This window comes from Papaver somniferum, chromosome 2, assembly GCF_003573695.1.
Source record: "Papaver somniferum cultivar HN1 chromosome 2, ASM357369v1, whole genome shotgun sequence".
In the NCBI taxonomy this organism is placed as follows: domain Eukaryota; kingdom Viridiplantae; phylum Streptophyta; class Magnoliopsida; order Ranunculales; family Papaveraceae; genus Papaver; species Papaver somniferum.
The window spans coordinates 87,566,702-87,578,393 of NC_039359.1; the positions used below are offsets into that span (position 1 = coordinate 87,566,702).

An 11,692-nucleotide genomic window follows, 5' to 3' on the forward strand; every position below is an offset into this window, starting at 1 on the left:
ACTAAGGACCCAAAATTACTTGATACTTCTTTGGTCTAAATATGAAATGACCACTTTTTATGGGACATACGAGTAAAATATTTTCTTTTATTTATTATTTTGGTAAACTTTTTATGGGACATACGAGTCCAGAATCCGTATAGCATTGTCTTTTTCTTTTTGTTTTTCCTAAACAAAAAAAGAGAAGTGAGACCAAACTCAGCCAACGGCTACTTTACTTTTGTCCACACTCTCAACTTTTGTAATTTGTAATCAGTTTCTTCAACATTCAATCATGTCTAAAATAGTTGTTTAATCTTTGTTCCTCAGAATAAGCTGTATCAATATTCCATCAATAACCTTTACAATTTACTCTATTCTTTAAACAATATCAAAGCAACAACCAGTTTTCTGGCTGAGTGTTGAGGTACTCCATTTTACCGTTTATTCCCCATTTCCTGGTTTCTTTTTAACTAAAATTTGTGAAGAAACACATAATTTGAGATTTACAGCAAAAAAGAACTCAAATTTTTGAAATCGGTTTCTCTCCAGTTTAGTCCGTTCATCAGTAGAAGAGATTGGAAAAAGAGAAGAACCCATCCAGTGAAATTCAAAGATTTTGCACCACCAGTTTCAGCTTATGATGGAGAGTATTAGTTGCTGCAAATGGTTCCTGATTCTTCACTTGCTCTTTTCTGCAGTGGTTTCCGCCAAGCACTATGGTAATTAATTTCTATGTGTTCTTTTCTTCTTCTTTTGTTCTTCCGATTTTTGTATGTGTACTGGAGCCATGCCTCATGGGTCATACCTTAATTCTATCTCTCGCTTGTTGCAGGAAATCCTGCGAACGAGCTTGTCAATATCATCAATCAGAACCGAACAATTGAAAAGCTTCCGCAACTGAATGACAATGCTGGTCTCAGCTGCATAGCTTTACAATATATTGAACATTGCCAAGGAAATTGCACCAGTAACAATACTTTAAAATGCAAACCATCGGAAAATAATTTCACTGAAATCTTTGCACCTAACTGCGGCGTGGAGTTACCGACCTTCGGCACCATTACGGGACGGATTGTGGGATGTCAATCTAAGTATGTCGAACCATTAGAAGCATTTTCTCGTGTCCTAGTTCGAGATCACAAAACTTTATCTATCTTGAGAGACAAAAATCACTCGAAGTGGGAATCGGCTTGATCGGAAACCACCACGGACCTTACTTTTGGTGTGTTCTATTTAGTAATGATCGGATCAACTCGACATTTGTTCTTGACAATGGTGGAAAGGGGATCAAACAGAGAAAAGGGTGTTACAGTGGAGCCAACATTGATTGCAGTGAGGGGGGAAAGAGAACCAAATTGTTCTTTTTGGTTTCCATTTTTTCTGTAATTTTCACTATATTTATTTGATAGTTGATACTTTGATGAAAGCTGGCATTAACAGAATTCTCAGTAAATTTTTACCAAAGATTCATATGGAATATATAAAGCAGACCCAAACTAATGATTCAGCGAGTGTATTTCGATTGGACCAAATCCGAGTGTTTATGAAGCTGAGACCATTTGTAGAAGAAGCCAGCAGCCTGTTTGAAATGTACATATAAACAATAGTCCCACATTGCTTGAAAAACATAAATCCCCCATCAGCCTTCCCTTAATAATGAGTGTCTACCACATCTTATTTCAATCAAATAAAGAATTTAAAAATGGAAACTAAACCGTATCGGCGTAACCAACTAGATCCGAGTGATGATGATGAGTTCGCTGCTTTGCTAGAAGAAGAACTAGCAGAAGCGATTTGTGAAGAAGAAGATACACGGAAGATTAAAAGGCCAAGGTTAGAGGATACATGTGCACATCCATCAGTCATCAAGGGAATGTGTGTCAAATGCGCGCAGGTTGTGGACGATGATGATATTTCTGCTGTACCAATCGGTTACATCCACAAAGACTTGAAGGTTGCCAGCCAAGAACTTGCACGACTACGTAAGAAGGATCTGAACACCTTATTCCAAAAGAAGAAGCTAATCTTCCAATACATATCACCTGAAGAGGAGTATCTTAAGAACCAAATTGATTCAGTCGATCTATTTCGATTGGATCAAATCCAGATGTTCACAAAGCTGAGACCATTTGTCAGGGATTTCCTAAAACAAGCCAGCAACATGTTTGAACTCTATATTTACACAATGGGTGAGCAGCGTTATGCAATGGAAATGGCACGGTTACTTGATCCAGATAATGTATACTTCAACTCCAGAGTCATTTCACAGGGTGATTGCACCAAGAAACGTCAAATAGGTCTTGATGTGGTGCTTGGTGCAGAGAGTGCTGTAATTGTCCTTGACGACACGGAGCATGTCTGGCAACAGCACAAAGAAAATCTCATTCTCATGGACAGATATCACCACTTCTCTGCAAGCTTGCGCTCATTTGGTCTGGACAACAAGTCGCTTTCAGAAGTAAAGAGGGATGAGAGTGAGTCTGATGGTGCACTAGCAACAATCCTTCAAGTTCTTAAACGTATACACCAGCTCTTCTTCGACTCCTAGTGTCATGATGATCTCATGTGGAGAGATGTCAGACACGTTCTGAAAACGGTTCGCGGAGAAGTTCTAAATGGATGCAAATTAGTTTTCAGCTGTGTTTGGCGAATTGGAGAAGAGGCTGAGAACCAGAAACTATGGAGGGTTGCAGAGGAATTGGGAGCCGTCTGTTGTGAAGAACTCGATTCATCTGTCACACATGTTATTTCTAAAGATGTGGTGACAAAGAAATCTCGCTGGGCAAAAAAACATAAGAAATTCTTGGTTCACCCTGGATGGATCGAGGCGGCCAATTTCTTATGGAAACGCCAACCTGAAGAAAATTTTCGCTGCAAATGACGAAGTACACAGCTTTCAGTGTCACACTAGTCAATTCTGTAGAAGACTTTGTTTGTATCATTGTATGCTGGCTTATGAGTTTATTATGATAAAAGATGTTACTTGCTGTAACATAGATTGATTCAAGAAAAGGCAAAAAAAAAAGTAGAACGAATTTGTATCTGTAGACTGGGTCGGTTGTTTGATATCTGTTCAGGTTGTGGGCAACATTTGTTAGAAGTCATTTAGGTGTGGACAAAAAACCAAAGAGAGAAGAAAAAGAAAAAAAAAACGTTTCTATAAAAAGCTAGATTACGAATATGTAACTATTTTCCCAAGGCAACATCCATGCGAAAAATCCCAAAAAAAGCTTCTGGGCAGTGCAGCAAGAGACATTGCCAGAAAAAATAATACAAGTCCCCAGAATACTCTACCCTTTGGGCAAGCTATACCTATACACTTGACAAACGACCAGAACTTGACCTCTTCCTTCGCCGGCGCTTCTGTCTTATTCTCCAAAAGCTCAAAAACAGCAAAAGACCTACATAAATTTAGAAAAATAAGAATTATTCTAGTCCAAATAATATACTTTCAAAATCAACCAAGGGTTCGAAGTTTCCTTAGTGTTATACACCAAAAGTCATAGCCAACATGTGGCCAGAAGGGATATGACAAGGGGGCATTTTCACTGTTTTCATTGTGTTAAAGTTTAAATTAAATATTCTTGTGTCTACCAGAGATTAGGGAAGAACAGGAAACATCCAGATTTTTCAAAACCTTATACTAAATTTTGTACAATGATCCACAATTGTGCAAAAAGAACAACTATATTGCGTAAAGTAAAAACTCAGGTATTGGAAACTTCTCATCCTATATCACAAGAAAAGTAGAAAACAGTATTTGCATAGAGATCTTTTCTACCCTAGTGTTGCTTACCAGAAAATGAAACAAGAACGGGTATCAGCCATTGAGTTGCAACTAACGAGGGCATGTCCAGCTGCGAGCAAAAAGATTCAAAAAAAAATTAACCTCATTAGGTGGAATGAATCACAGGAAAATGATGAGAAAAACAGAAGTAGAATGAGAAACAAGAACATGAAAAGGGTAACCGTCTTACCTCATCTCTGTTAAGCAGACCCAAGAGGTCTATTGTTTTGCTACTCTTGTTTCCGAATTTGGACGAAGAAGAGATGCTGCTATTCGTAATATTTGCTTGCTCTGTTATGGAACCTCCCAATGTCAAGTTTAAATTTTTCTCGAATTCTGCAGCAGGAAACCCAGGCAATCTTCGGTTCTTTCCAGTCGTCTGTGAACTGTAACCATGAGTTCCCCATATCTCAAACCTAGAATCACTCTGGCAGATCACATTCTTCCCTAAAACTCCAGAATACGTAGAGAAATTCACATCGGTTCTGCGAGATGGTAACTGGTTGTCATCCTTCAAAAGAGGTTGATTCCTCCTAACAGGATTTGAGAAGAGTACTGGATCTTTAATGTTGGCACTAGTGAAATCCAATATTTTCTTCAGAAGCCAATAGCAGTTGGTGACCATATGGCTACTGTCAAGGCAGTTTGAGTCACCATACACCGAAATACGTCCACTACCAACCTCAACAAGTCCCAGAATAGAAGACTCCTCCTGCATTATTTTGTGGGCATTAACGGGCATAACAAGGTCAGAAACGTAATAATAATATTTTCTTTTACAAAGAATGTGAAAAAAGCAACACAGTAATGATCATCAACTAAACTCTTATTTTTCTGTTCAGAAACTCTTTTAATAACTAGAAATGGTTACTGGAGGAATTTTGCACGCACCTTCATCATACCAGAAGCAGCCCCACTCTCTGAGCTATCAAGGAATGGGAAGCTATGCAAATAACCACCCTGAGGGAACCTAACTATGTTCGTTCCAGATGCATAACGACTCTGCTCCCCTTGAATAGAGAACTCACCATTCAAAATCTTATCCCCAAAAGCTATTCCAAATGGTGCCAAAAGATCGTTTAGTGCAGGAACATTTGCACCTCCAGTAACTGGTGTCCACCAGCTTCGCGTGTTATCATCAAAAAATCTCATCTTCACCATTGTTTCTACATTATACCACTCCGCAAACACAGCCAATCCCAATCCAGTATTAGTAACATCATCCTTCAGTTTCTCAATCTCTTCTTCAAAGTACTCATCCTCAAGATCCACCATGAGCAGTGTCCCATACTGCCAAGCATCAAAACATGTGAGAGGTGAACCAAGTGTTTCGACAAAGTACCCAGCATCTCTCAGCATGTTGAACATAATATGGAAGTTTGTATGCAGGTGATCCCCGTGCCAATCTAGGATGTCATTACGAACATCCAATGAGTCTCTCGGAATATAACCAGGTGGGTATTTGATATTGTGAAACTGATCCCAGAGAATCCGTTTTGATCTCGGGGGAGTTGGAACCACGTTTATCTTCAGTTGAAGAGTACATGTACTACTCCTCCTCGGGCCTTTTTCTCCTCTAGGTGCAGGACTATATACTTTAACTGTCACATTACCTTCAATCATCCCTGAAAACTGAGAACCTTCTTCTTTGATTTGCATATGAACTGCTAAATAACCAGTCCAGGGCCAGATAACCTCTGAGTAGGTGAAGTGAATACTGAGGAGGTTTCCCTCGTCATTTAAAGGGTGCCACGAGGGTGGGGACTCAACATAGCCGATGACTCCCATTCCATTGAGAATGGTGACATTAAAGATAACAGGCATTGCACCTGCATAGAGGGGCTGACGACAGAATGGCCAGGAGTAGGGGCAGTCTGTGTAATCAAGAACACTAGGGAAAACACTTGCCCGTGGTTGGTAGCTTTTCAGAATCTCGTATGACTCTAAGCTAACAAAAAAAGAAACCATTAGCAAGATTATCAGCATGAATAACGTGAACAAATTACTGAAACCCGAAGATACTAAACAGCATTGAGTTAGAAAACTTACAGATCAAGTCTCCCTGCACCCTGCTCATACATATTGGGACCAGAAAGCTTGGCGGCCCCCTCGACCAGCGCTTGCTTCATACTAGCTGGATTTAGAATATCCTTTCTCGTGTTTTCAGGCAGGACACTAACAAGAAGACACACCACACCTGCAACCACAGGACTTGCCACACTGGTACCTGAGAGACTTTTGCAACCTGTGCTTATCTTTGAACCCATGATTTCTCGACCATATGCCACAATATCTGGTTTTACACGACCATAACTGCATGGGTAAAAGCAAGGGTATAAGGCCTTCAGCTCTGCATTCTTTGGAGTCAAGTTAAAGTAAAAAAAGCAGACCAAGTTAACACATGGACGACAGGATAACTACGGATACTTGCGTTGCCAAAACATCGATAACAGGTACATACTGATGAAAATATATCAAAAGCTGTACACGACTCACATTTTATGCCATAAACAGATAAATTTCATCAGCTCCATGCACATCAAATATAAACTGATTTAGGCAACATACTTATACAGGTGCTTTCAATGCTTTTGTTTTTTTAACTCTACTACTCCCCCTAGATCACCAAAGAACTGTCAAATTCAGCTATTAATTGCGCATAAAATCTGTTTATGCCGTCGGGTAATGATGAAGATGAAGGGAATGCTTTGAAAAACATAACAAAACATGGCCGAAAAGTACCAGTAAGAAGTAAAAAAGTTGTGTTGATGGGTACAAAGATATGGAGGTACTTTACCCATGAGGGATCTCCCAAGTACTCATGCCACGTGAGGAAAATGAAGCGATATGATCACTGTAATCAATGCCCCCAACACCAATAACATCACTTTGATCAGCGGGGTTGTTCAGGGTACCATACAGTGGTCCATCATTTCCAATTGCAGAAACCATGATAACATTATTTGCTGTCAGCTCCCAAACCTGAAGAACAGTTTAAGCTACATGAAATCCTGACAATAACTTAAAATAAGTAGTCGATACTTTCTTATTTTCTCGTCCTTCCAATCCAGGGTAGAGGAAGTGTGAATGTTTATTCAAATTCTCATAATCCGTAATTATATGAACTAAGGAGAAAGCTACTCAATGATTGATCTCAGAAACATAATAGAAGCAAATGATTGCACGGAAGATGATAAAAAATTGAAATGTAAAGCAACAAATTGTGGTGGATGATTACCAACCAACAGACATGGTAGGTATACTATCAGCCAAGTGCCAATAAAATGAAGGGCAAGGATTCCTACCTGCTAATAATGGATATATTTTAAGGAAGCCATAGGCAGAAAACTTCCGAAACATAACAGACCAAGTTTACCGAGGTCTTTCTGAAATGATAATTTAATAATCTGAAGGAATCAACTAAGCAATAAAAGAAATGTTTACCTTCTCAACAAAAGGAAGATCCAAGTAATCAGGGCCTCCTATGCTCAAATTCAGCACATCCATCTTGGTTGCAATGGCATAGTTGAACGCGTCAAGAAACCACGATGTGTAAGATACCTGCAATTTGCTGAATACACACTTCTCATAGTCTTGCCAACAACAATAACATCTGAAAGCGGCAAATCTAGAGAGAGGATAAAAAAGGTTTACAAAGACGTAAGACATTGTTGCAACATTGTAAAAGATAACAACCTATATAGCGCCTTGGGATATATCAATTTCCTGTTAATACCAATTTACCTTCAAAAATCAAACGTAAAGGTAATAGATTACAAGAACAAATGTATTTTGAAACTTGAAACCAAACGTATTTGAAACATTTTGTACAATTGCATGGTTACAGGGATTGCGGACTTAACATCACCAAACAATCAAACATTTTCTTAGACTGCTTGAAACATTTTGAACTCCACTAGCAACCCTGTGACTTTTAACATGTTATTGAGAATGCCCTTCAGAGTGACGTGAGTACTTTTTACATATAATATATGAAGAAATTCCTATTATCAACTTACTAAAAGGTAGGAGTTGCTAACTGATAACCCCAAAGTGAGACCTTCATGAATATCAAGGACCAGCAACGTGTTGGTTCCGGCAACAAGTTAAGGTCGCGGATAAAAACAACAGTGGTAACAGGCGTAGGCACTTTGCTAAGGAAAAAAATTATGAACATAATAAGAATCAAATGATCAACTAGTTCGCACAAAAGTGATGTAAGTTTTTACAAGAATGGGAAATTAGTACTACTACAAATGATATTTCGTGAAACCTCTTATACAACTGTCGCCGTAAATAACAATTTGCATTACCTGGGCATCAGTAAATACACGGAAAGCATATATCTCCGTGTCAGGTGCAAAACCAAGGCATTCTTCATCTTCACCAGCAATAACTCCTGCCACAAATGTTCCATGTCCAAGATTGTCATTTAACGTATCCTCATTGGTCCAGTTCGTCCGCTCCTGTAAAATGTCCAAGATGGTACAACATTCAGCAAACAACAAAAGCTAGCTCAACTTTACAGAAACAAAATAACCAGACAATATAAACTGCCGAATGACATAAAAGGCTCGATGACATCCAATCATTCAAATACCTTTATGTTACGAAAATGAGGGTGATTGGCTCTAATTCCAGTATCAAAAATTGCCATCTTAACTTTTCCACCAGTATACCCATTGTCCCAGAGTGTCTCCGCGCCAAATAGTGATGTAACTTGGGATCTCTATAACAAAAATAAACTCATTACACAATCTTAACAATCTCATAAAAGAAAGAATGTGATAATAATTTCAACATTTTCTAGAAAAAAACAGGAAGTAACTAATCCGAGTTTACCCAAAACTTGATTACACCTAAAATGAGCTATCATAAGATACCAAGAAAGGACACATTGCTAAGTTTACCTCCATCATGAGTTTGCGCTGCCAACTAATCGAAGAATTACTAAGTGGAGAATGATACTCTCCATCACTAAATGACATAGAGGTAAATATCTTCCCAGGCCGCTTCTTCCCATTATCAAAAGACCCTCGTTTCCTTCGATCCTTACTCAATAAACCCCTGGAATAGCTCAAATCAACCGACACATCCTTTACAAACCCTAATTTTCCAATTCTCTCAATCAAACTCGTGTAAAAAGATTGCTCAATCCAAACAAGACCAAAATCTGTAGGAAATGCAGATGCAGGATTCCGCCTCTCGATCCATTTCCATCCTTTAACCAATCCTAAATTCTCTTCTAAGTAAACCTTATGATCATCAGCTTTCTTGTAATCCAAAAACCTAACAATGTAATTCCTCTTAGATGTTGCTTCTTCACCATCATTTGTCGTTACATTATAGTTCTGATTTTCAAAATTAGGTTGAATAACCTTGATCTCATCAACAGAGAGCCGTAAATGAAAGAGATATATTGAAATTAGAGCAAGAAAGAAAGCGTATATATCTTTATTCATGGCTTTTCTTTCTTAATTACCAGGGTTTTGAAGAAATTGGCGGGAAAATTAGTCTCCAACATCGGAAGAAGCTTTTGTCTCCGATGAAGACACGATTACGGTAATCAACCCGTCTGTAATCTCTTCTTCTGCTGGTGCTGATGATGATTCTCCTCCGGTTCCTTCGATCTAGGGTTTCATTTTGGGGAAGAGAGAGAAGATGTTATTATTTTGTAATGGTTACGCAAAGACTAGAGAGATCTGTTTAGTGTATAGTGAAGTAATGTTTCTTTCTTTTTTTTCTTCGTAGATTCCTGAAACATTTTAATGAAAATTCAACATAATTTATTTGTCATGTTTTGTAACTTTCTGCAAAGCAGGTGTAAACATTTGATGTGTGACTCAACATCTTAGCGCGTTTGGATACCGGAAGCAGAATTCATGACCAGAAATCTGAAGCAAAGACATTTTGCTTGATGCCAAAAGCAAAAGTGCTTATGCTTTACCAGAATTATGAGTCACAAGTAAAGATATTTTGCTTCACAAAAAATCGATTTTTTTACGTCTAGAAACTGTTCTGAAATTTAATACCCAAACTAATTTTTTGCTTTTCGACTTTTAAAAGTCCAAAAGTTACTTTTGAATGTGTGCTTGAACACAAAAGGTTGATTTTTTACTTCTAGAAGTCATTTTGGAATTGTGTAGTAAAACTAACTTCTGATTCTTCTGCTTCCAAAAATAAAAAGACAACTTCTGGTTGTGTATTCAGACAACCTAGCTTATCGACTTTTCAAAGTCAAAATCTAGCTTATTGACTTTTAAAAGTCAAAAAGAACAAAGTCAGTTTGGCAATATAATTTTGAAATGATTTCCACATGCAAAAAAAATTAACTTGTTATGGAGCAAAATATTTTTACTTCTGATTTACGCAACTGAATTTTACTTCTATATTTGGTACCCAAACAGGTTATAAAGATTGGTAGACCATCTCGCTCAATCTCCGGTGCTTTCCATTTTGTGTACACATCATTGATATTTTAATGGGTATCCAATTTACATCACAGTTTAATTTTTTAATTTAACTTTGGAAATTATATAACAAGACGAGAATCCACGCATATATATGATAGTGTTATAAATTATTTACTTAACTAATTAGATAAAATGTCGAATCAATACTCTTTCGAAGAGTTGCACAAAATTGAATTCATCTATAATATAGATACTGAAAATGCCGGGAAAAAAATGCAAATTATATTTTGTGATGTCTATAATATCTTTTGTATCTTTTCAGTTTAGTTTCTTTTTGTTAATTGATAGCAGTAGTATTTTGAATAGCTTTATTAGTTTAGTTGAGTCTGTAATTCCTATTTTATTTGTATTTAAGTTTTTAGTAAACTTGTAATACCACTAGTAACACTATTAGCATCGTCCCTTCAAGGGCGAAGTCTGGATCTTCTTCAAGACATACGAAAGCTAAACACTCAACTGAAGTAATGGATCAAATCAAAAAACAAAGGAGTAGACAGATATCACCAGGGCATTACGATGCAACGACAAGATTCAAAGACCTGACTAGTAACTTCAACCAATTGCATAGAACACCTCTACCTCCAGCTAAATCCTTGTGGACACTGCCGCATCCACCAAAAGTACAACTTTTCTTGTGGAAAGCATTGACCGAAGGTCTTTCGACCTTAGACTCCAACATCCCCTACCAATGCAACTCTGATACGAAGACTGTTATTTTGCACCTCCAATATCATGTTCATGAAGATTCACGGCTTACCAATCTAATTGTAATTGATGAATCTTCCGGTATTATGTACTCTTGTGTAATTGCCTTATAGAAATTTAATAAAATGCATGCTTCAAAAAACATGATATGGCATACTAAGATTTTTTTATAGTGCGTGCAAATTTAAATCCTAATATAATCTAAAAAGGTACAGTACGTTTTTATAACTTTCCAAACAAATCCATGTTTCCTTTTACTTTACCTATTTTGTCTTGTCAAACTATTTGCATGTGATGCGTGTAGAGAAGCATATGACGAAATCAAGATTTTAACAAAATAAACAAAGGAAACAATCATAACACGGCATAGTAGATGATGACTTTTATTAATTAATTCGATAATACTTGCTTCAAAAAGAAAAAACTAACCAATAACCATTACATACGGCAATAGCAATAGCATTAATTTGGGAGAGAAGAAAAAAAAATCATATTATGGGAATCATGTAAACTAATTATCAAGAATCAAGGGAGCAAATTGATTAAATGCATTGAGTCATGCGGACATATTATGCAGAGAACGTCAACACCAGATAGTACAACCATATGATAATAACAATCATCTCGAGACAAAATATACTAATGAGAAAAACAAGCAAATATACATTAATAACATGTGAAATAACCGAAGATACATTAACTCATTTGAGAGCATACCTTTTACGATACTATGGTTGCAGTTCGC

General features: G+C 37.3%; 1 protein-coding gene and 2 pseudogenes across 2 annotated transcripts; 2 read left to right on the forward strand and 1 right to left on the reverse strand.

Moving 5' to 3' along the window:
- Nucleotides 1-282: 282 nt before the first annotated feature.
- On the forward strand, nucleotides 283-1,446 carry LOC113353677 (annotated as a pseudogene).
- A 238-nt stretch (nucleotides 1,447-1,684) lies between these two features.
- Nucleotides 1,685-2,863, forward strand: LOC113351567 (annotated as a pseudogene).
- Nucleotides 2,864-3,118: 255 nt separating this feature from the next.
- Nucleotides 3,119-9,540, reverse strand: LOC113348309 (subtilisin-like protease SBT6.1). Of its 2 annotated transcripts, XM_026592022.1 has the most exons (10): nucleotides 8,680-9,540; nucleotides 8,370-8,498; nucleotides 8,083-8,235; nucleotides 7,214-7,330; nucleotides 6,567-6,751; nucleotides 5,819-6,082; nucleotides 4,661-5,717; nucleotides 3,960-4,481; nucleotides 3,779-3,839; nucleotides 3,119-3,383 (listed from the first exon to the last, which is right to left on the reverse strand). In XM_026592022.1, exons 1-10 carry the CDS (start codon nucleotides 9,229-9,231, stop codon nucleotides 3,295-3,297), a joined length of 3,129 nt encoding a protein of 1,042 aa, XP_026447807.1. In that variant the 5' UTR covers nucleotides 9,232-9,540; the 3' UTR covers nucleotides 3,119-3,294. The 2 variants fall into 2 exon arrangements, with proteins under 2 accessions (XP_026447807.1, XP_026447808.1); XM_026592023.1 differs by lacking the exon at nucleotides 8,680-9,540 and having other exon boundaries at nucleotides 7,214-7,340.
- Between the last annotated feature and the right edge of the window lie 2,152 nt (nucleotides 9,541-11,692).

Excerpts from the sequence above, each read along its gene's own strand:
- LOC113348309 (XM_026592022.1), bottom strand. The coding sequence starts at position 9,231 with ATGAATAAAGATATATACGCTTTCTTTCTTGCTCTAATTTCAATATAT. Across the intron at positions 8,236-8,369 it reads CTCATTTTCGTAACATAAAG|GAGCGGACGAACTGGACCAA; the intron begins GTATTTGAATGA and ends GACATTTTACAG. Across the intron at positions 4,482-4,660 it reads CTGCTTCTGGTATGATGAAG|GAGGAGTCTTCTATTCTGGG; the intron begins GTGCGTGCAAAA and ends AAAATAATGCAG.